Source organism: Crinia signifera, chromosome 3 (genome assembly GCF_055691185.1).
Source record: "Crinia signifera chromosome 3, ASM5569118v1, whole genome shotgun sequence".
Lineage (NCBI taxonomy): Eukaryota > Metazoa > Chordata > Amphibia > Anura > Myobatrachidae > Crinia > Crinia signifera.
The window spans coordinates 279531601-279557296 of record NC_139219.1 but is presented as its reverse complement, the minus strand read 5'-3'; the positions used below and the strand labels follow the sequence as shown (position 1 = coordinate 279557296).

Below are 25696 nucleotides of genomic sequence, written 5' to 3'. Positions count from 1 at the left end.
GAGCGCACGTGACGCAGCTCTCCGGCTGTAGTGAGGGCCTCTGAAAGCTGCGTCATCTTCATCCGCCGCCTGTCCGGTCACCTGCGCCCACCGCCTGTGTAGATCCCCGTCCTGACCGCACGTACGGAGGACCGGCAATGCGGGTCAGTACCTGTACCCCTTTCACACCAGCCAGGACCCCGGCCGGGAACAATCTTGCTTACACACCAGCGCTAGTCGCGAATTGTACCCGGGCCCAACCCGGAAATTTAGGCTGGTGTGAAAGGGATATTAGAGAAAAACACAGGTGTTCCAGAGCTAAAATGCCATCACCACAAACCTATGCTGCCTCTTTCAGCAACCTAAAACCATTACAAATACAACAATCGGATAATATAAAGAATGTGTGTTAGTAACACATAAAGGGCCTGATTCTCATCCGATGTGTTGAAGCAATGCCCACACACATATTCAATTATGCGCATGTGCAGGGGGGGGGGCTTGATGGAGGCAGGGCAGGGTGCGGCCAGGAAAATGCTGGGCATCCCCATGCGAATTCAGCCACCAGCCCAGTTCTCGGAGCAAGATGCAGCAAGTCTAAAGCTGCCCATACACGGTCCGTTTAACGGATCCGTTTGGGACTTAAATAGTACACATCGCATGCCTTGTGCATTCAATGCGATCTGATGCGATGTGTAGCTAGTACAAAAAGTATGTGCAGCACATACTTTTTGTACCGTACTATGTGATGCGCGGGAGCGCGCATCGCATAGTACAGAATGGAGCCGCCGCAAAACGGAGCGTGTATGGGCTCCTTAAGTCAGCCCAGACTGACTTAGATTTGTGAGCACTGTAGATTTCGGGCCCGCACGCTACCCTGCGAGTTAATGTTTATGCAAAATATCCATTCGCAGTGCGGTGGGGATATTCACTGGGCAGCAGGGGTGGCATTGCATGGCTCGCAATGCCGCAAAATACTGCTGCTTAGTGAGACAACCAGAATCAGGCCCATAGGCTGATTACTGAAAGTCTGTGTTCTCCAGGAATTTACGTCCCATGATTAGGGGGGGCTGGATCCTACTGTACATCAAAGGGTTACCTTTCCTGCCATGGTTTCAGATTCTTCGCAGCTTTCGGTCATTCGCTCGTAGGCTTTCCCCACGCGTGCAACAAAATCTTTTACAGTCTCACACAGAACCCTAAAATATAGGGATTACAATATAAAACCAACATTAGGTTAGTATGCAATCATCACAGATAACCATGGGTTAAGGAGTAAATATGCCAATGCCACAGATGCCTGAATTTGTATTGAGACGCCCACCGGCCGCTATTCGAGTCCCATCGGCTGCATACACACACGCAGTATCACTCGAGCCCTGTGGATGAGCAGCATGTCCGCAGGAAGTGAGACGCTGGAACCAGTTACTGCATCGCCCTGAAGACGGTAGTGTCATCCCTGTGTTTTTGCTGCTACTCTGTTATCTGGCCTCAAATGGTTCATGTCAATCACTGTGCAAATAAATCCTCTTTGCGACCGGCATTGCAAGACTATCGCGGCACATGCGTATGTGATATTATCGCTCAACTGTGATATTATCGATTCATGTCTGAATCATGCCCAAAGTACAAGCTATAACAAGCAAAGAGGCTAGTTATAGCCAAGGTCTCATAATAGAGCCCACACTGTGCATGTCTAAATTCAGTTATTTCAATGACATTGTAAATGACTGTGTGAGTTCTAAATGATGACATTACATTGTATAGCCTTCGTATAGGATGAGGTGAAGCATTTCAGGTAGTTATGCAAAGTGTTTCTGTGGCTGTACATATGTTCCCTGTAATATGGAGTCTTGTGGTGATGAGGAGGACGTAGGGAAAACCTGTTCTCTGCGCATGCATAAGTGCCCCGATGGCAGAACTATACAATTTTGATAGGCCTATTTTGGTGGTAAATGGAGCAGTGGCTAATACACACAGTAGTGACAGTGTCAATGACACCGGCAGCCATGGTCTCTGACATTCTGCAGGTTCAATATCCAATGGTGCTACCGCATCTTTATAGGCACCTCAGCGGAATCGGATAATCATAAGCATTAGCATGTAGACACAATAGCATCTACTGCAACTATGACTCCCTCTGCATCACGCCATGTGGTCAAACTGTCGAAAAAACAATGTTGTCATTCATAATGTTGACATCACAATGTCGAGATTGTTAAAATGCCAACATGCAACGTGCAGAGATTCTCACAATGTTACTGGGTAAAATGTCAAACCTGTTGGGATATGGACATTAGGGTTAGGCAGCGGGGGGTTGTTAGGGTTAGAAATGAGAAGGAGGATAAAGGATTAGGGATGGTGGATAAAAACTGGGAGGATTGGAGGTGTGAGCTGGAATCGGTAACGATATTGAGCATACACACTAAGCGATACTATAAATATCTCTCAAAAGGGCCAAAAGGAGCTATTGTTTATAATATTGCTTAGTGTGTGTATGGAGCTTTAGTGACAGTATCCAGGGGACAGGGCAGGCCAGGAGCTTTAGCTTCACAACACTTGTAGAGTCTGCCTTGTTGTAGCACCTACACTAACTGAATATCCCCGCAGTGAGGAGCTGGCCACACAATGGGATTACGTTCTACATGTTTAGCTAGATGGATGGAACAGCTGGAACCATGCGAAGTATGGGCAAAGCAAGACTGAGAAGGCTGAATGGCTGATCTGTTGTGGCTTGTTTATTCATCTTTAATGGTTGGCGTAGTTGGTTACCATGTGGTACATTTTGGTACATATTTGCCAAATTGCCTGATATCCGCCAGCTCAACATTAAGGCATATCTGGCTGCTATTATGATTATTGCTATAATTATTATTAATAACTAAACAACATTTAGTTATATAGTGCCAGCACACATTGCAGTGCATTACAACTGGGAGCCAACACAGTTATCATACAAGACTCGGCATCAACAGACCCGCACATAAGAGGGCCTGGCTCCCAATCTATAGGATAGGTAATGTGAAGGTTGTCACTTACTTCGCTGAGGAGATCACCACTGAGTGCTGGTCCGAGCTGAGAATCTGAGATAAATGAGCAGCTACAGAGTCTTCATAGACCAGAATTTGCTGAACCTGGAGAGAATAAAAAACAAACTTCAAAGCTGAATGAATGAAAACTGCACTGACTGGATAATGACATCAGTGACGGCAGCAGGGACAAGCTTAGAACGAGAACATGTAATAGCCACTATGAACGCACCTCACAATCCTCGCTTGGCTCTGTGCCCATAGATGAATCCGTGGTCTGAGCAGACAGCTTTGTCTCATACACCATTATGCTCCACCTGTCAGCAATCAAACCATCAGGTCATTACGACAGTAAATATGAGCATGCTGGATTTAACCTAGTCTATCTATTATTCTATATGTAATAAAGACTTTAAACTTTGATGCATATAAGAATGCTCATATTGGGATGCATCTCCCTTATACTTACCTATCCAGCATTTTTGTCCCGGCTCTCTCCAGCTTCTCCAGTATCTGGGGGAGCTGAGCGTCATCATCACATGCGGAGCCCCAGCCAAGTACACGTGCTAGGTCGTTACCAGTGCCAAGGGGCAGAACTCCCAGCTGGCACTGAGAAAAAGATAAACAGGCATTTGACAAAGCTCGGTGCAGGGTTTCAATAGCAGTCACCAAAGGCAAAATGCAAGCTCAAGAGAAAGGACGGAGAACACAGCACAGCTGTATACAAGCCATCATCCTATCATATACAGGTGATGGTATAGGGCTTTGATGGCTAATCTTGACACTCCAGCTGTTGAACTACACATCCCAGCATGCTCTGCATCAGAGTTAGCATGGCCAATTAGCAAAACTAAAGCACAGCATGCTGGGATGTTTAGTTCAACAACAGCTGGAGTGCCAAGGTTAGCCATCAAGGGTATAGAACATGGGTCCTCAAACTGCGGCCCTCCAGATGTTGTGAAACTACAAATCCCAGCATGCCTTGCCACAGTTTAACACTCCCTTACAGCAAAACTGTGGCAAGGCATGCTGGGATTTGTAGTTTCACAACATCTGGAGGGCCGCAGTTTGAGGACCCATGGTATAGGGGGTCGACAATGTCTACAGTTCGACAGTGACTAGGTCGACACCTAAAAAATGGATGACATACCATAGGTTGACATTGACATAAGGACGACACAAGCTTACGGTCAACACTTAAAACGTTGACATGAGCTTTTCACTTCTTTTGGTGTTTATATCGACATGGACACCATAAAAGTGTACCGCTGCGCTCGCCATGCTTCAGGCACAGCGCCTCACTGAAAACTTGTGTCTACCTTCTGTCAATGTCAACCATTTTTAGGTGTCCACCTAGTCACTGTCGACCAATAGTAGTGGAACTAGTGACTGTCAACCTAGACATTGTTGACCCAGGGACCCAGGATACCTCATATACAGTCATGATTATCAACATAATGGCACACAGCCTTGTAACTTCATCAGAAGATTATACATAGGAGGCGTGGAACATTGACACTGCGTATATACCTGCTTGTGAAGATTAAGTGTGTCTATTTCGGAGAGAACCCAGCCCACGCTGCCATCACCCCCACACACCAATATCCTGAAGGTGTCAAACTTTTGAAACAAGCGCAAACTAAAGAAAAAAGAAAGTCACAAAATCAGCCGTGCCCTCTGGTCTGCTGGTGTTATCCCAATGTAAATATCACTTTAATACAGTAGTACACAAGTCATTTGGGTTTTGCATGCATGAGATTAAGATTTTTTTACCCCCCTCTAGATGAAAATGGCCGTAATGTCTTACCCTAAGTGAGGGCCACCATTCATCAGATCAAACACTTGAGCCGGGTTAAGTAGCTGTTTGAAACGCCGCAGGAACTTCACTCCTTGGTTGTCTCCACTTTTTGAATTGACAAAAACAAGCAGGGGACTAGTGCAGGAGGGGGGGCAGGTGGCCTTCCAGAACCCTGGACAGTAAGGAAGAGATTATTATTTATCAGTGGAAAGTCGGACATGAAATCTGCTCATGTTCCTATGGCATAACACACACACACACGCACATACCGTCTGAATCAATGCTGTTGAGAGCTGTCGGGGGGATTACGGACACCTTACATTGACCGAGCGGGCATTTTTCAGGTAGAAGTTCTTTACAGGATGAGTGCACCTATAGCAAGCAGAATACCAGTTACTTATCTGAAAGCAATAAGGCAAATGTCAGGAATGGATACAACTTCTGCAGCAGAAAGATAAAACAGCTCATGCGTTCATGTTCTACTGTAACTATCCATCAGATCCCCATATATATAAATAATGTCTGAAGCTTAGCTTTCAGGAGGGATGCCAAAGTTATTAACCATTAGTATTGTATAAATATTTGTATTACACTCCAGCGTCACTAGCTTTTGTCTATTGTGATACAGGCCAATAACCATTCATATTATTCCTTATTGGCCGATAGGAAAGGAAAGTTTTCATCACTGCACATCGCTCTTCTGGAGAATGGACTTTAAAAGAAACAAATGAAAAACTTTTTTAGATTTTCAGAAGCACAGAGGAATCTGACACAACCTAAGCAAATGACAGAAACCCAAGGCTTCATAACCACCACTGTACAAACACTTGTTTTACGAGAATATAAACCATTGATCAGGCATGAATAGTGGCAAGAAGTAAAGATAAGAATAGTGTTGGTAAAAGTGCAGCGAAAGCGGTAATCCGTGGCATCGAGGAGGGGGGGGGGGGAGATGGCTACTTTGTACCCGGGCCCGGGTCTGCTGGAGGGGCCTGGGTCTCGCTCCCCAATCCCACAGTGAGCCAGGCAGTGGGAGAGAGTTGACAGCCTGTCTTTTCAGCTCAGCACACACTGCTCAGTGCAGGTCTAGCTGGTCAGCGCTACGGATGTATGGTCATCATTAAATAAAGAGGGATAAATGCCAAAATTCAATGATTATGAATTACTTGCAACAAACTGATGCATGAATATGAGGAAAGGAATATGGCAGATCCTTATGTGCATATTACCATAGATGGCCCCAGCTGTCACACAAATCGTACATTTGGCTTCTGTAACTGGGGATCTCTGCACTCTTTTTCCTTAGAAAACAGTCTCATTTTCATTGATCTCATTGTCTCTCAGGGGTAGATTTACCTAAAAACATGCTGCCATAACAGTTCCTGCTTCGTCTCATTAGCGAGGTTAAGCAGGAGGGTGCCCCCGAAAAGATGTATCAACATCTTGCCGTCCGAAGCGGGGGAGCGCTAACTCCCCCCTCCAGCGATGTCCCCTCCTGGAGACAGCGCATCAGTTAATACTGATGCGCCTTCTCCTCCCCCCCCAGCCGGCTGACTGCGCATGCGCGGGATCTCCCTACTCTCGCGAGATCCCCAGCGCAGCTCAGAGCCAGCAGCAGGGACAGCGCTGTCCCTGCTGTGGGCATAGAAGTCTGTAGAAGTCGATAGTTGCAGGAGGCGGAACGGTCAGCGATGCTGACGGTTCATAAATTAGGCAGGTGCGCACTACAAAATATTGTAGCTGCGCTATGCCTCCTGCCCACAGTGCCGCACGCTAGACACCCGCTCGGCGGGTGTCATAGATCAGGGGAAGCGCTATCCCCTGACACAACGCATGGGGATAGCACATTTCATAAATCTACCCCTATGTTCCTCTCATGCATACTGACACATTATCATTCAGTACTGAGGTTTGAATCTACTTGTAATTAACTCTCCTTCCTGTGCTTACCTTTCTTTTAGTATCTTCATAAGACCAAGGGGGTTATTCAGGACTGCTCGCTAAGTTAGCGATTGTTTGCTGCTTAGCGAGCGGCTTAACACTGCCCGGTGGAACATCCCCCCCCCATTTCTGCAAAATCACCTTGGTAATATGCGAGGGGGTATACGGACGAATGGGAGAGAAATAAATCGATGGTAGCCGACCATCGAATGATTGCTCTCCGCTTTGGAAATAAGTCAGAATTTTTATGGAGACTCACCGAAGGTGTCTGCACATGCACAAATACGCGCAAGCTCAGACCCCCCATCATCGGAACGGGGCCCTATTTGGCCCCTTCCGAGTCAACATGAATAACTCCCCAAATGTAAACACATCAAAACGGTATTAACAACAGTTTCATAAAATTGTATATCACTGGCAGGACCAATTGCAAAACGTGGCATTGCTTTAGTGAACTGCTGGACTAGCTACAGTAGGATCACAGAACATAGGAGATGTATACAACGCCCTAAAAAGGAGCAACTTTCCACTCTTTAGAAGACTTGAAACGTCTCACTCCATAGACCATAAAGTATTTTTCCCAACTTTGCCATGCTATAGAATCCTATCTTTGTGTATCCCTCCTATTATCTCTAACGAGTGTGAGCTTGTGAGCAGGGCCCTCCTACCTCCATGTCGGTTTGTAACTACCCAGTTTGTTTCCAATAGTAAAGTGCAATGGAATATGCTGCGCTATATAAGAAACTGTAAATAAATAAATAAATACATAATAATATGTGGTTGTTACACAGCAGCAATAATCTGACAGGTTTCTGGTTGACATAGAAATAACTTACACCTATGAGTGCTACATTATACTCCCTCCCCCACCACCTGGGTTCCCTGCATTCCAAACGTGCATTTCAGCCCTAAGGGTTGTATTGAAAGTATGAAAGTTATAACTCACAAATCAAATCCCATTGACATAGAGATCCATGAGAAAAGAATGTAGTGAGCTTAGCTTCTTCTAAAGTTCCTCTGGGTGACATTAAATTAATATTTATATATATATTCATGATGATGGTGTTTGAACACAGCAAAACACCAAACAGTTATGTGAACATATGAGACGTTCCGAAAGAACAACTATGTCTGCTTAGATGCATGGTCTGCAAATTCCCATGGCTAACACAAGCCTTTTCTATTTACCGATGGAACAATCGTTTGGGCAATTCAAAAGACATTGCACTGTCTCCATATACAGAAGGATTTATCATCCCAATGCAGAATGAAGGTCTGATTATCAAAATCAATGATCCCAACCAGAATTTAATTATTAAATGTATACAGTGCGTGATATTCATTCAGAATACTCATAAAGTGGCAGGAATGTAAGATTGTTGTTCAGAGCACTGTATGGCTATTTAACATGCTCTTATTCATTTATTTATTTACAGTTTCTTATATAGTGCAGAATATTCCGTTGTGCTTTAAAATTGCTTGCTGTTTCGTTTAGCTGTAGGTATTGTTTATGTACTATTTTCATAATCAAAACCTTTTCAACAAAGAGAAATTGGGAGAGAGAATCATAAAGTGAGAGATTTGGTAAGAAATCTCCAGGTTTTTTTAAAGCGGTTTGATTGTGCAGTGTAAATGATTGGCGCTTTAAAAAAACTGGAGATTTCTTAACAAATCTCTCACTTTCTGAATCTCTCACCCTATTACATTTCACCCAGAGTATTAGTAATAATGATTATATGCAACAATCAACTTAACTTTACACTCATATGCCAAAAAGTTCTACAGAACATCTTACCATTGCCCTGCACCACAGACACTGCCAGTCCTGTAGGCGGAGCACACTGCCACATGTTTTCTCACATACGGTGCACTTAGCGCTCACAGGTAGGTTCCCTTCCAACCATTGGTGCGGCATTGATACCTACAAGAGAGTTAGCAGAGTGATGCTCCATCCGTACAACGCTGACAAAGGTAAATGCCTGTCAAAAGTAACAAGTGGGTATTATTGTGCATGATTTAAGGTTCCTGGGTGAGACGTGTTATGGAATGGGGATGCATCCTTCAAAGTTTTTCTTAAAATAGGTCTTAGTGTAATGACAATCCCTGTGTCGGTAGAACACAAAGGGGGAAATTTACTAAGAATACGAATATATAAAATTGTATTCGTATTCTTTTTTTTTTTAATTGAGTAGTTTTTTTTGTTTTTTCAAACATAAACAAAACAAATTAGCATGGAGGTCCCGACAGAGGCACAATAGGCACAAATCAATAAGCACAAACAGTGATTTGTACATATATGGAGCATTAGGATTACAGCAGAGTCATGAGAAGTGAAAAATGACAGAGTCTTGGCTCCCTTCACCCATAGAATTGCAGCATAGTTGCCCGAAGGCGCCATCCAGACAACCAATAGAACAGAATGTATAGGAGCATATTTGTGCACTGATAAGTTTAAAAAATGTACTGCAATGTCATGATTCAAAATGGGCTAGCAATAAATTACCACCTGCCAAGACCTCCACACCAGATCCCAAATAAACCTATCTAATTCTACTAAATTAAAATCCCCCCCAAAAACCCAAAGCAACCCTCCCCATAACCCCCCACTCTGTATAACCTATCCCCAACTCAGGCATACCTGGAGCCCATCCCACTAACTAAACTAACTAAACCAACCCATGACTACCTTTTATAGAAAATAAACCCCCCCCCCCCCTAAATTATACAAATTATAAGACGCAGGATATGGGGAAAAAAAGGATTTAAAGAAAGGATATATCTAGGACGACTACCATAAATCAATAGTCTCAGCTATATTAGATCAGCACATCCCCCTAACTATCGTATTATACCGCATTTAGCAATGAGGATAGGATAAAGATTTTCAATAGTATGTCTATACATATTCTCTACCCAGGATATACAAGCCTGAAATTAAACACAGAGAACAATAAAAATATAGACAGCATCACAATACAGGATTAAGGAACTATTCTAGTCCTTAGAGAACTTATCGCCAGAGGATAGTGAACTGCTGAAATGTGCCAGTAATATAATCATCACTACCCGCAGAGTTATTACTCCAAACCAGGGTATAACCCTAATCTGGCCAATGTTCTGTCCCCTTATAACACCAAGCATACTTTTTGTTCGGAGAATCAGACACATGGGAACAAGTGAAGAAGTAACTGTAGCACTTAGGGGTCAATGTCCATAAGCCATATAGAGATGTTGATAGCAGGAGAGAAGACCGGAAACAGAACAAATAAGTACCAATATGCTGGGGAAGAATACATCCATTAGACTTGGATTGTAACTGATTAAAATTGAGCAATTCCAGTGTAATGTTCAGGGCCTTTGCAGGAGACAACAGATAATCATTAGGCATAGGAGGAACTTCCCCATCAGGTATATCAGATCTTCCAGGATCGTAGTGATGGGATGTGACACCTCTCTGGACATCATCCAAGTGGCGATAAATTCGGGCAGAGGAGGCATAGATCGCACGAAGAATCTGTGAAGTATAGGATTCCATATTTGGCCAAAATATAGATGGGCCAGGAGGCTCACTGGAAGTACAAGTCCAAAATGGCCGCAGACACCGGCCTTCCCCTATGATGTGCGGCTGCACAGATTCGTTATCAGATGTCTAGATGTAATCTGCAGGGAGCTGTCAGTAGTGGAGCGGCAGTGCAGGAGAATAACACAAAGATCCGGGTAATGCAATTAAGGAGTGTGACCGTCAGGGCCCACACTGGCTGCTACCGCTCCCTCCCCGGCGTTGTGTGGTCTGACTGCCCTGCACGGTCTCTAAGCAGTATTTGCAGCAGGCAGGAGCGTGCGGACCGGCAGCACAGGAGACTGGCGGCGCAGAGGATCAGGTGGGGTAGAGCGGGAGCCGGGATCTTCGATCTCCGTGCTGCGGAAGCAGCAGCTGCAATATGGCGCCGGCCGACCTCCGCCCAGTGCCGCAGCGTGGCGTCCTGGATATAACAGCAGCGGTGATTCTACCTGATGTCCAGGACAGCAGGGACGTGCTGGCAGGATTCCCCTACCTCCCCAGGCTGCCAGGGAAGGATGAACACGTACAGGATGGGTAAACAGCATAACTTTAGCGGGGAGCTGCGGGAGACCGCTTCTTCTCACCTAGCCGTCCAAGCCACGCCCTTGTATTCGTATTCTTGATACGAATGACTACGACTGCATACGTCGTATGCAAAGTCACGTTCCGGAGGGGATTTTACAAAGCAGGGCGGCCAATCAGGAGCCGACTTTCTCGGCTCCTGATTGGCCGCTAGGCGGTCAATAGAATCATTCAGAGGAGAGGTGCAGAAGATGAAAGATCTCTGCGTCTCTCCACAGTCCAATGAGGGGAGCTGCCGGAATCGCTGGCATGTGACAGAAGACCAGGACTACGGTGGATCAAGAGGACAGATCTTCGCAGGAGGACCTGGGTGAGTTGGATTTCCTTCCACAGGTCCCCCATGGATTTCTTCGGATCCGGACCGGACGCCGACACAGACGCCGCCGACATGGACCAGGACACTGGACCAAGACCCAGGGACCTACCTACGGGCTCAAGTGTAAAAAATTTTTAACACTGAAGCCTGCACGGATCTGACTGATCCATGTAGGCTAAAGCCAAATATGACAGGAAAATAAAAGTGGATTTTGGTCTTACCTGGAAAATCCTTTTTTCTGAATCCATGGTGGACACTGGGACAGTGGGTGTGGGTGGAGCTACAGCGACAGGCACCAAGGAGATTAAATTTCTTTGGGTGCAGCCCAGGCTCCTCCTCCTCCACGCCCCCCCTAGGCTTCAGTTGTTATAAAGCTAGCCCGGTAGGGACAGGAAGAGAAAGAGTAGAAACCATACATACTGAAGAGAATTCTTGCGATCAAGAAAAAAGGACAGAAAAAAACCCCTCTCATTGTCAGCCTTGTGCGTGAGGTGGGTGCCCAGTGTCCACCATGGATTCAGAAAAAAGGATTTTCCAGGTAAGACCAAAATCCACTTTTTTCTTTCATACTCATGGTGGACACTGGGACAGTGGGACGTCCCAAAGCTGTCCCCTCAAAGGGTGGGACGCACCTGAGCTGCACTGAGGACACGACGGCCAAAAGCAGAATCTGCTGTGGCAAACGTGTCGAATTGATAGAACTTTAGGAATGTGTGAGGCGAAGACCACGTAGCCGCTCGACACAATTGCTCCGCTGATGCCCCCTGACTGGCCGCCCAGGAGGATCCCACTGAACGAGTAGAGTGGGCCCTTATCGCAACCGGAACAGGCTTGTTTGCACTCAAATAAGCCTGCTTAATAGTTAGGCGCAGCCAGCGGGCCAGAGTCTGCTTCGAAGCCGGCCAACCACGCTTTGCCGGGTCATACAGCACGAACAGAGCTTCTGATTTGCGTAACTCTCTAGTACGACTGACATAAATCCGAAGAGCTCGAACTACATCAAGCGAGCATAACTCCGAGGAGTCCTCCGATGGAGAAAAGGCAGGAACAACAATATCCTGGTTTAAATGGAATCGTGTAACTACTTTAGGGAGAAAATCCTTCCGAGTCCTTAGAACAGCCCTATCCCTGTGAAAAATCAGGTAGGGTGAAACATGTGACAGTGCGGACAACTCCGACACACGTCGAGCAGAAGCAATTGCCAGCAAAAACAAAGTTTTCCAGGATAACCACCTTATGTCTACTGCATCTAAGGGTTCGAACGGTGAACCCTGAAGAGCTGACAGTACTAACGGTAAATCCCACGGTTGTGTGGGGGCAGAAACTGGGGGCTGAACATGTAAGACCCCCTGTAAGAACGTTTGAACAGCCATTCGTTTGGCGAGGCGTCTTTGGAAGAGTACCGAAAGCGCCGACACCTGCACCTTTAGGGATGCCAGACGCAATCCCAATTCCAGGCCCGATTGTAGAAAAGCTAAGACCCTGGAGAGCCGAAACTCCTGAGGCGACCAATTTTTCTGGTTGCACCAGGAGTAAAAAGCCCTCCACACTCTATGGTAAACCCGTGAGGATGAAGGCTTGCGTGCAGCCAACATGGTCTGAACTACTCCTGGAGCAAACCCTTTCTTCCTTAGGATCTGCTTTTCAATAGCCACGCCTTCAAAGCCAACGTCTGTAAGTCTGGATGTACGCACGGGCCTTGAGACAGCAAGTCCGACCTCTGAGGAAGAGGCCATGGAGGTTCCAGGGATAGTGCCAGCAGATCCGTGAACCAGCCTCTCCTCGGCCAGTATGGTGCCAGAAGTATAAACGTTGCTGGTTCTTGTTTGATTCTCCGGATGAGCCGCGGCAGGAGAGCCACTGGTGGAAAAACATATATCAGGGAGAAAGGCCAAGGGGCTGACAGGGCGTCTGTTAATGCTGCTCCTGGATCCCTTGAGCGAGCCCCGTACCGAGGTACCTTGTGGTTGTACCTGGACGCCATGAGGTCTATCTGGGGAAGGCCCCAGCGACCCACTATCTGATTGAATACCTTCTCGTGAAGGCTCCACTCTCCTGAATGTATGTCCTGCCTGCTTAGGAAATCGGCCTCCCAGTTTTCTATTCCTGGAATGTGAACTGCTGCTAATGCCAGAAGATGATCCTCTGCCCACTGAAGTAGAGGGAGTACCTCCCGTATTGCTGCTGCACTCCTGGTCCCGCCTTGGTGATTTATATATGCCACCGCCGTGGCGTTGTCCGACTGGACCTTCACCGCTTTGGACTGGACTAAGTGCTCTGCCTCCTCGAGGGCTCGGGAGATGGCCCTTATCTCCAAGATGTTTATGGGAAGCTTTGCTTCTCCCTTTGACCACCGACCCTGAAAAGAGTGTGGACCCAGGACCGCTCCCCAGCCCCTGAGGCTTGCATCTGTGGTCAGAATTTCCCACTTGTGGGCTGAGAACTGGCGACCCCTTCGCAGGTTTTCTGGGCGTAGCCACCAAGTAAGAGAGAGCCTTGTCCGAGTGGACAAGGGAAAAGTCTGAGTCTTGAGAGTCTGCTGTGAGCGGTTCCATCTCCGAAGCAGTTCCAGTTGTAGCTGCCTTGAGTGCAGCTGGCCGAACTCTACCATCTCGAAACAGGATACCAGCTTCCCCAGAATCTTCATACTGTGGTGCACTGATACCCTGTGAAGCTTCAAGAATGCTTTCAACATTACATGAAGGGAAGTGATCTTTTCTTCTGGTAGATAGACTCTTTCTGCTACTGTGTCTATCCGCGCTCCCAGGTGGATCATGTCCTGGACCGGGGTCACACTGGACTTTTTCCAATTGATGAGCCACCCGTGTGACTCCAGGAAGTTCACTGTGATCTGGAGGTGAATCAGGAGAACTTCTTGAGACTGTGCAATGATGAGTAGGTCGTCGAGATAAGGGAGGATTCGAATCCCCTGGGACCTCAGGGCCCCCGCCATCACGGCCATGATCTTTGTAAAGACCCGTGGTGCCGTGGAAAGGCCAAACGGCAACGCCGTGAACTGATAATGGCAGTTCTGGATTGCAAATCTTAGGAAAGACTGGGATTCCTCCCTTATCGGGACATGCAGATATGCATCCCTGATGTCCAGGGATGTCATAAAGTCTCCCGGTTCTAGGGCCTGGAGAATTGACCTCAGGGACTCCATCCTGAACCTGGGTACCTTTATGGACTTGTTGAGGCTTTTCAGATTGAGGATGGGCCTGTAGGAACCATCCGGTTTCCCTACCAGGAAAAGATTCGAGTAAAACCCTTTTCCCTGCTGACTGGTGGGTACCGGCACTATGACATTCCTGTCCAGGAGGGACCGAATGGACTCGGAGAGAGCTTGTGCTCTGTCCTGGTCCTGTGGCAGGCCTGTTTTGAAAAAGCGAGCTGGGGGTCGCCCCTGGAAGGGTAGTGAATACCCCTGCAGAATTATGGTATTGACCCATCTGTCTGATGAGGTCTTCTGCCATATGTTGGAGAAATGCAGGAGGCGACCGCCCACTCGGAGATCCTGGTGGGCCGCCCCACCCTCATGCCGCGGGCTTTTCAGCCTGCTTGGGAGTCTGCCGGCGTCCTGTCCAGGATTGCCTTCCCCTTGTACTGGGGGCTCTCTTCTGCTGGGACGGTCTGGCCGAAGGCTGACCTCTAACCCTCCCCTGGGGTCGAAAGGAGCGAAAATTTACTGCCCTGCCTTTTGGAGGTGCAGATGGGAGGAACGCTGTTTTTGAAGTGGCCACTGTGGTCACTATCTTGTCCAGCTCTGGACCGAACAACACGCTCCCTGAAAATGGTAAAGCCTCTAAGGCTCTTTTAGAGTCTGCATCGGCATTCCATGTACGCAGCCAGAGGGCCCTGCGAGCCGCCACTGAGGAGGCCGAGATTCTAGAAGAGAGTGAGACAGCGTCCACTGCTGACTCCTCTAGATAAGTAGCCGCCTCTCTAATCAGGTCCACTGAGGACAGAAGTTCAGAGCGGCGTGTACCAGAAATTATGGCCTCCTGTAACTCATCAGCCCAGGAGGCTATGGCCCTCGATACCCAAGCTGAAGCCATTGCCGGGCGTGCAGAGACCCCTGCATTTATGAAAATGCCCTTTAAGCAATTTTCTATTTTTCTATCCGTGGGGTCCTTCAAAGAGGCCACTGTGGGGATAGGTAACGTGGTGGTTTTTACCAACCTAGCCACATGGGCATCCACCTGGGGAGCCAATTCCCACTTACTGCGGTCAGCCGCATTAAAGGGGAAAAAAGACAGAAGGCGCTTGGAGACTAAAAACTTTTTGTTTGGATGAGCCCAGGCCTCTGACAAAACCCCATCCAAATCAGAACTGGGAGGAAATGATGCTATCTCCTTTTTCTTCTTTTTGAAGACAGGAGCATCCGATGATGCAGGCTGATCCTCCTGTATTTTAAGAGAGGAGCGAACAGCTTTTATAAGGGCATCAACCCTTGACTGAGTCATACGGTCCTCCTTAGAGGAATCTGGCTCATCTTCATCATCATCATCCACATCATTGTCATCGGTGCCAGCCGCACCTTCCTCATCTGTATCTCCATCGTCAGTATCATGAGAAACAGGCAGAGTCCTGCGCCTACCCGGTGCCTTCAGAATAGACTGAAGGGAGTTAGACACCTGTAATAAACCTTGTACAGAAGAAGATAAACCCTGAACCCAGGTAGGTTCTGGGGCAGGTACTGAGGACCCAGCCTGTGGTGTGGTCACTTCAGAAACAGACTTGTGCGGCCTGACTGCAGCTAACTGCGTGGCTAAGTCCCTCATTGCTGTGGACAGAGTTAATGCCCAAGCTGGCTCAGTAGCTTCCTGTACAGGATGCCTGGGAGGCGAGGGTGCATTTACAGAGCAACGGTCACACAAGCCCGGGTCTGTCTGCCTCTCTGAGGAGAAATTCTCCTTGCAATTGCCACATGTGTAAGCATGCAAAACAGGAGCAGTACCCTTAGAGGGTTTTGCTGTGGGCTTCCCCTTTTGTGACATTATTATAAGTCACCAGCCCCAACACAAGTCTGACAATGACAGGCTGTCTATTCACAGACACACTGAAAAAAACACTCAAGCCCTAACCAATAAGCTAGGGTTAAGTGAAAAAATACAAGCACACAATATAACCGCTGTATCAGTGCTAAGAAAAGCTTGATATCAGCGTTAGGGGAAAGATAAAGAAGAAAACCTGATCCCAGTGTCGCGGAGCAGGAGTCTGGGTGCACTTCTCCGTCTCAGCGCTGTGCCTGTAATGGCGCGCAGACGCTGCGAAGGCGGGGAGAAGCAGAGCTGAGTGCGGGAAGCGTGATTGACAGCTCTGTATATCGGAGGCGGACGCTGGGGACGTAACCGCCTCCCCCTGGAACCCCAGTGCTATGCGCCTTAAAAAATGGCGTTCCCCATAAAACAAACACTGGTGGTCTAGCGGCCCACGGAAACGACCGGGTGCCTGCTGCCAGGACCAGCCGGGGGATGCACCCTTCCCCCGGCGGTATCGCCGCACGGCGTCCCGCTCAGCTGAGACAGGACCGCTTACCTTCTGACTGTACGCGGCGCCCTCCGTGTGCTGTGAGGCGTCCGGTATCACGTCATAAGACTGGTGTGCCGGACTCAGTCAGGCAGGAGCAGCTGCTAAGTGGCGCTGTCTCCTGTAGGTAAAAATAATAAAACTAATAAAAATTAAAAACAAGGACACGGAGCCCTCTCCTTAAGTACCTGTGCCTACCGGCACCAAGGAACAACTGAAGCCTAGGGGGGGCGTGGAGGAGGAGGAGCCTGGGCTGCACCCAAAGAAATTTAATCTCCTTGGTGCCTGTCGCTGTAGCTCCACCCACACCCACTGTCCCAGTGTCCACCATGAGTATGAAAGAAAAAGTGTATTTTCCTGCCGTATATTCGCGGCCGTTTTACACTAATTAGCGGCTGTATTTTCAATAAGGGCGCTTAGTAAATCAGGAACCACCATTCTTTTGAATGGTGATTCCTGGCGTATTCTATCAATAGTGTATTCATTAGTATTTGTAAATACAAATACGAATGTCCCATCAATATGAACAGGAAAATTCGTATTTTTGGCATAGTAAATGCCAAGAATACGTATACGCCCAAAAATAAAATCGTATTTTCGTATGAAAACACAATTTTTTTTCATGAATTTTTGTTAGTAAATTTCCCCCATAGTGTCTCTCCATACATGCAGAGTTGTAATGACTGTCCTTTATCTGAACAAGAATTGCCCATTGATGGCTGAGACACCAAAGTCCCGTAGTTGGATTATTAGCTACCAGATATCAAATATAGGGGCAGAGATGTATTAAGCCTGGAGAAGAGATAAACTGGAGATAAAGTGGAGATAAGGTAAAAGGAGATAAAGCAGCAGCCAATCAACTGCCAACCGTCATTTTCAAACACAGTTCATTGACTGGTGCTTTATCTCCTATCACTTTATCTCCAGTTTCTTTGTATTACGCCTTTTCTCCAGGCGTAATACATCTGCCCCATAGTTTCTATACAGTCTGTCTCTTTCTGGTTTCATGTTCTAGTGTTGCTTTACAGAAGTGCTTGGCCCGCATCTATACAGACAATTGCTAGATAAATCATGGCTGGGATTCTCCATATTTACATTGTGGTACAATGTACGACACAAGGTCTATAGGTCAACCCATACTAGGTGGACATGCATTGGGTCGACCACTGAAGGTCGACATGGCTTAGGTTGACAGGGTTGGAAGGTCGACACAAGCATTTGGCTGACAATGGCAAGGTCGACATGATTTTTTTCACTTTTTTTGAGCCGACATGTGCCGACAGGCGGTATTTCATGCCCTACCATCCACTTGGGTGAGGAGGGAGAAAAGATAAACTGTGCCAAGAGCAGCGGTACACTTTGACGGCGTCCATGTCTACTGTGTCAACATCCAGGTCAAAAAAACTTGAAAAATTCATGTTGACCTTCCCATTGTTGACCTATTGCTTGCGTCATCCTTCCAACCCTGTCGACCTTAGCCATCTCGACCTTCACTGTTCGACCTAATATGGGTTGACCCGATGACCCATAGCCCAATGTAGAATGCAAATGGCCAGGATGGGTATATGGGAGAGTAAGTAGAATCCTGAAGAAGACTGTATTCCCAGTGTGCCCCCTCTATTCAGAGCAAGGGTGTTTTACTGGCACATGATATAGTATTCATAGAAAGCAGATACAACTTCTCATAGCCTGCACAACAGAACAGCATAACATTATGGCTGGCACATACGTTCCTAAACAGTCCAGACCAGGGAATGGCAAACGGGTCCTTGAGATCTATCAACAGTTCCTGTTTTCTAGGCCACCTGTGGATCTGTAGAATGCATCGGTTAGGAATGAATGCAGCATGTGACAGTTAGTAATGACTACACCTGTGCACAAGCTAGGTGGTCTGGAAAACGCGGACTGTTGGTAGATCTTGAGGACCGATTTGGCCAGCCCTGCTCTAGAGTCCACAGCTCTCCAGCTGTTGTGGAACTACATGTCCCAGCATGTCCTGCCACAGATGTTATATAATGGAATGCTAAAACTGTGGCAAGGCATGCTGGGATGTGTAGTTCCACAACAGCTTCCACAAGGGCACAAATAGTAAGAGCTACAGCAGGACTCAGGGGCAGATTTATTAAGTTTGGAGAAGAGATAAACTGGAGATAAAGCGGAGAAAAGGTATAAGGAGATAAAGCACCAGCCAATCAGCTGTGTTTGAAAAAGACAGTTGGGAGTTGATTGGCTGGTGCTTTATCTCCTTTTACCTTTTCTCCGCTTTATCTCCAGTTTATCTCTTCTCCAAGCTTAATAAATCTGCCCCATAGAGTGGCTAGGACAGAACAGAAAAACCACTCCCAAGAAATGATTTTAGGGGTTAAGCGCAGATTTGGGGAATCATGGTGCCATGGCTGCTTCTATCACTGGAGACAGGTAAGCATACACTCCTTCAGGAAAGCAATGTATACTAACCCCATCCTCATCTTCAATAATGTCCTTCCCAACAGAAGCCAAGGTGGTCCATTTGCAGTTATTGGTGGCCCGCACTGCGCAGCGTCTGTGCGATTTAAACTTGCACACTGTATATAGGGGTGAGAACACATATAATAATTTATATATGTCACAAATCTCAACACATTATCAATATAAAACACATCCTTCGCTAATACCCCAGCCGCACCATCTGCACTGGTTTGCAAATTGTTACACTCCCATGCATTCTTCTACAAACAGGTTATTTTACGTCCTTTTGTGCGCTGTTTATAGATCAAAAATTGCTGACCAGAGAACAGAATGTCAGTCAAATATCTAAAATAGTTAAGCTTGGGGCAAGCAGAGGCTCTAGAACTCCCAGCATGCTCTAGTAATGACGTGATGTAGGTTAAACAGGAACTAGAGAGCAACACTCTGTCACCCTTTGGTGTACACACATCTTGTCACTATATTTATAAAAGCACAGCGGCTTGTACTTATTCATATTCCACAAAAGCAGGAAATCATGTCATGCTGGACAAAGTCATTGACTTTCAGTACATAGTCCTTTATGGCAGACACACCTAGAATAGCTCTGAGAATATGAGCCTCTCTTAGTAACACGCTACATACACCAAGGTGAGCAACGTTGTCCTGGCTGTTCTTAATGCAAATCTATCACTATGAAAAAGAAAGGATCACAAGATTTTCTAACTTGACCGGCTATAGACTATATAGAGTGTTGAGGACTATAGTCACAATGTAAGAAAATGGCACACGACACACTTATACCAGGGTTGCCTACTTCCTGTCTGGGGGCAGCCAGTTCAGTGAGGCATGGGGAATGGGGCCACTGACAGGGCGGAGGGGGGGCGGCCGGCGGATGATCAGTGTGGGGGCATGGCAAAAGCAATTGCGTCCTTGTGGCCATGCCCCACGGCGTGCAACGCCGGTATTTCACAGCGTGGGGCAGGGCTACAAAGACTTTGAAATGCATCATTTGTTCCCATGGGGGGGGGGGTTGACCCGGTTTCCTGAACCCTGCCAGCCATTCCACAACCCTAACGTATACCATTAATTATTCATTCTTCAGCAGCATTGAGCCTTACTACATTTATACTGGTGGACTCCGCATAACATAATGTCATTTTGTCATGGTGTGCTTGTGGCCACACACCACCAATTACCTGCTCAGATAGGCAGACAGACAGACAGATATGACTATGTCTAAATATGCAGGTTACCTGGTGACAATGGAAGACTGCTGTTCATAATGATTTGAATTAATTACATCCCTTAGGACAGTGTTCCCTCTAAGCTTCTTTTGCAAGGTGCCACACTTTTCAAAACCTCAAAATGCACCCTGCCCTTTTTGTGCGTGGCACTGTGCGCCCTTATGTTGCCCCCCACCGCGCTGACATTGCGCTGAGAACTTTTGGTGTGTGCCATCATGTGTTAATGGATATTATGGTGTGTGGTATAATGTGTAAGAGGCATTACAGTATGTGCCATAATGTGTAATTGTCATTACAACAGAATATGTAATGGGCATAGCAGAGTATAACAATGTTTAATAGGCATAATCCTAGTGCAGTGTGCAATTTTTTTTATATATATATATTTTTTTGTAAATGTCTAATATAAAATGTGCCCTCCCGATTGAAAAAAAAAATGCCCTGCCTGGTGGTCAGCACCCTGCCCTAAAAAAAAATCTAGAGTGAACACTATAGTATACAACTGGTTAATGGAATAGCCATTCACATACTAGGGAATTTTAGACCCATGGTTACTTTAAAGAAGGAAGTTGCAAAAGTGGCATTGAATTACAAACTGCAATATGTGTGTTCCAAGCAATTATTTAGCAGCCTGCTTCAGTGTTTGGCACTATTATAATTCTATTCAACTGCTAACTTTCTATTTACCACTAGTAAGTGATTCTGGAGCTATACAATCCCACCCAACAACAATGCCAGTCACAATTACAAATAACACAAAATTACTAATCATAACTAGGTAGCAGTTTCATCCTTCCTTAAGTTGCATACACACTGGAATTTTTTTGAACAAGGTTATGAAAATCGCTGGCCGATAAATCGCTCACTGGATACACACTGAGCGATTTTTACCTGGCACAGCGATTTTCACAGGTGGTGAACAACTTTCCATAGTAGGAGACTATGGAAAGTGGTTCACTTATCCTGTAACACAGGGCGACGGCTGGAGATGATGCGGGAGTTCGCATCAGCGCTTACTGCCCGCCCATACACACTAGGAGATTTTGAGCTCAGAACAGGAAAAGTGAGCTACTTTGAGCTCAAAATCGCCTAGTGCATATGAGCCTTTAAGCCGTGTACACACTGGGTGATTCTTCTAAGCCATTTTGACTACATCATCAAAATCGCTTAAAATGTTTCCCTGAATCGCCCAGTGTGTACACAGTAGGCGATAGCGATGCGCAGCCCCTCAATGAGGCTATCGGCCAGCCAAATAGACACTGCAGGCAAGAATATTTTGTCTAGACCTGCAGTGTCTATTTGGCTGTACAAGTGGGATGCTGCCGGGGATGGCCGCCGGCTTATCCCTGGCAACAACTGGGAGTTTTTGACTAAGCATACCCCTTTACAATTATACCTCTTTTTGAGTCTTATGTGAACATAAAGAGCCTGTTTTGCCACACCACCATCACACCACTACCACCACCGCCACAAAAACAACCACCACACCACTACCACCACCATCACAACAACCACCACACCACTACCACCATCACCACAACAACCACCACACCACTACCACCACCATCACAACAACCACCACACCACTACCACCACCATCACAACAACCACCACACCACTACCACCATCACCATCACCACAACAACCACCACACCACTACCACCATCACCACAACAACCACCACCACCACCACTACCACCACCACCACTCAGGGAGGGGATAAAGCTCATGAAATAGCTGAGTAAGAAATGAATAAACAGTATATTTCATGTTAGTCCATGTATTTCCTTACATACCTTCACAGGAAAGTCCGTGGGAAGTAACCCCAGAGAGGGCTTCACGACACACATTGCAGTAGGTGGGACGAGCGTGAGAACATGCGTACCAGTTGTGCATTCCGGAGAAATGGTCCATACTGTACTGGGCAGACTGCAAGTATGAGAAGACAGAGCTGTGTATTCTGCAGGCTGTGTGCACACACAGGCAAAGCAGGTCGGACCACTGCCCGGTGCACTTCTGCCTATCAGGAGTCTTATGCAAATTATAGAAGAACTAATACTACCTTAACCTTAGCTTAAGGAGAATACTATTTCCTGACTTTTCTATAGCCCAAACAACAACATGTAGACAGGAGAAAATACAACTAATTACAGTGAATGCCACAAATGTACAATTGTCTCTGCAAATAAAACCAACAAAGGGGTTTAAGTAGATGTAAAGCTAGAGGTATTCCTCAGCACTGGCCGCTCCTGCAGTACAATTACTGAATACAATGTGCACTTGTGCCTCCCAGGCGAGTGACCCAGCTTCACCTGAAGTCCTCCCTCAGGCAGTGAACACTATGGGCTGTCTACTAATGCAGGTGATTTCATTGGCTGCTGACATGTCTCTACCTCAAACAGTTCTCGGTTCTGCACAGACTTAAGGGCCGCCATCCATTCCTCCATGTCTTTTCTGTTGTCCGCGCTGAGGATCAGTTTCCGAAAGGGAGTGAATACCTGGAAACAGGAGAAGTGGAGTATAAAACAGTGTGAAAAGGAGAAAGTAGGCAGAAGTCAGTGACATGGGAAGGCCAGAGGAGTAAGAAGGGGGAGGAGGGAGGGAAAATTTAAAAGGAGCTGTTTGCTAAAGGCATGGACCCAAGTGTGCATGGTGGCATTGGAAAGACAAACAAGGGCTTGTCTATAGGCAACAGAGAAATCACCGTTGTGACTGTGACCAGGGAATAAGGTGCAATGGACTATTGTTTAAAAGAGAATCCTTATGGGATGTAAAAACTATAGGAGTTTTTAATAACATACTTTCCTGATGAAGTGCAGCCAGAATATTGTGGCGTGAGTGACGAAATGCATTGGGGGACTCCTCACCTCGGCAACAGCCCTTTAAACTTAATGTATGTAAGCTTTTTTTATGTATGTGGCAGGCCCTGGAGTCGAAGAGCGGAACGCTGCTCAAAAAGATCTCAGTGATGCTGAGTGGGGGGTCTCGCTATGTCTGGCCTCCTTTGGCAGGATCTCACACACAATGCTGTGCATACTATCTCCTTGGCAGGCGGCAGGCCACACCCCTCACTGGCACATGTCGGCTCAAAAAAAGTGACAAACCCCAAATCGACCTTTGACTTTTGACCTAATGCTTGTATTGACCTAATGACCCTGTTGAACTAACCCCATGAAGACCTTCATGCATGTCGACCCAGTGGTGTCGACCTAATGCTTGTAGACCTAGTGACCGTATCCCAAGATGATCTGATTCAGAACTCATATACTCTAGCACATGGCAGTGTAGGTTCCACACTGCAGATGAAACAATAAAAAGGGGGTGAGACTGTCAAGCCTCTAAAAAGGGGGTGAGGCAGTTCCGAGGGCACTTGTCAGAGCTGTTCGCCAGCAGCTGCTGCTACAAACAGGACGGTCACTCCTGTATAGTTCAAAAACCACAAGAAAATATATATTACGTAAAAAGCAGCGCTAACAATATATTTAAAGATTGGACAACCTTTACACTTTATAACTATTGCTGGTAAAATCAACATAATTAAAACAATTTAATGCGCTTTTCATAATAATTAAAAAAACACACTGACACCCTCATGGTGCGTCCGAGGAAAGTCCGTTCCTATAATTGCCCCTATACAGCAGATACTAAAGGTGACATCACAAGTAAAATGATGAATGTGATAAAAGCTATTATGACACATATACTATATGTCCTCCAGTACCAGATCACGAGTGCTGTACCCGCTATATTATAACCGGCTTTATCAAGCTCATAGTCTATATGTGTGGGTGTAGACCTAGGGTTAATCCTCGCTTGGGCTTGTATTGTATTGCTAGCTTGGTATTATGAAAGCAGATTATAATAAACCAATGGTTATTACAAAAAGAGAAGAAAAACACAAAAGGTTCGGTTTTAAAACAAAATACACGGAACTTCTTTTTATTTATAGAATATTAACATACAGAACTTCTCCAAGTCCTAAATATAGATGAGAAAATGTGCTGTACGTAGAACAAGAAAGACTGAGCATAGTGAGAATGACAATGTGAATGTGTACAATAGTTGTGGTCCTGTGTGACAGCACACTTCCCCTATAGCAAGGATGGGGAACCTTCTGGCCTCCAGCTGTTGTTGAACTACACATCCCAACATGCCCTGCAACAGTGGTAGCATTGCTACATAGCAAAACTGTAACAAGACAAGATGGGATGTGTAGTTCCACGCTGGAGGGCCGAAGGTTCCCCATCCCTGCCCTATAGCAATCACCCTGATGAATAATATAACTGAACAACACAGCTTGCAGTCACGATGAAGGGAAATCCAAAGGGAACTACTCCAAATAGGATATGGGTCATTAGGTCAACAGTGTCTAAGTCGACATTCAAAAGGTTGACACATGAAAAAGGATGACATGGTCATAAGGCCAACAAGCAAAAGGTCGACATGCATTTTCACGTTTTTGTCTTCTCTGTTGACATACAGATGGAGCAGCTCTCAATGGAGCTGCTCCTGGCGCTAGAATTGCCACCCTGCGCCAGCCGACAGAAGGGGGCGCACGAGACGCTGACACGCCCTGTTCTGTTGGAGCCCTCCGCCGGTCTCTAGCAGCACTCACCGTATCCCCCCCAGTCTACCCCCACTCCATGCCCATCTCCCTGAAGCAGAGACGGGCAGGGAAGCCGCTTCCCACCTCCTTGCTGATGGGGACGCTCGCGTGTCCCCGTCAGACGGAGCTCCTGTCCACCAGCCTGCACCATCTCAGGAGATCTGGGATCCTGCAGGCTGGCGGACATCTGTAGACACCGTATAGGTACCACGCTCGCCATGCTTCAGGCAGTGTCTCGCTGCACTTGGCACACTATAATATTCTCCCTCTATGCCTGCTGGGATGGGAACATATGAACAAGTTGGGTTTTTTTTAAATCATGAAAAACTCATGTTGACTTTTTTACATGCATTAAGCATATTAACACCTATAATTAACCTTTTTACCTAGACCCTGTCAACCTAATGACCGCATACCCTCCAAAGAAAAGCATATGAAATAGCCGCAGAGATATAGATGGCGCATGTGTACCTTGGGAATAATGCTAGCCACAGTTATTACAGGCACATGCAGATTATTCTCCATATGGAATATGTGTGCGATGACACTTATACTCCCTCTGGGTGATCTCCCCTACTACCATGTATAATGGGACATTTCCTAAACAGGCTACAAGTGTCCATAGGCTGGAACAGCAGATCCAGTGACAGTGAAATGATAGC

General features: G+C 46.5%; 1 protein-coding gene across 3 annotated transcripts in view; it reads right to left on the bottom strand.

The window, feature by feature from the left end:
- DGKD (diacylglycerol kinase delta) overlaps nt 1–25696 on the bottom strand; it is a 98650-nt gene that overhangs the window by 28961 nt on the left and 43993 nt on the right. For all 3 annotated transcript variants that reach the window (XM_083178228.1, XM_083178227.1, XM_083178226.1), the window contains exons 4-14: nt 22822–22926; nt 22225–22357; nt 19194–19300; nt 8543–8668; nt 5076–5178; nt 4816–4978; nt 4539–4647; nt 3478–3617; nt 3241–3325; nt 3019–3113; nt 1079–1178 (exon numbers count right to left, since the gene is read on the bottom strand). In XM_083178228.1, the coding sequence (XP_083034354.1) occupies nt 1079–1178; nt 3019–3113; nt 3241–3325; nt 3478–3617; nt 4539–4647; nt 4816–4978; nt 5076–5178; nt 8543–8668; nt 19194–19300; nt 22225–22357; nt 22822–22926 (1266 nt within the window). The remainder of the gene's footprint in view (nt 1–1078; nt 1179–3018; nt 3114–3240; nt 3326–3477; nt 3618–4538; nt 4648–4815; nt 4979–5075; nt 5179–8542; nt 8669–19193; nt 19301–22224; nt 22358–22821; nt 22927–25696) is intronic.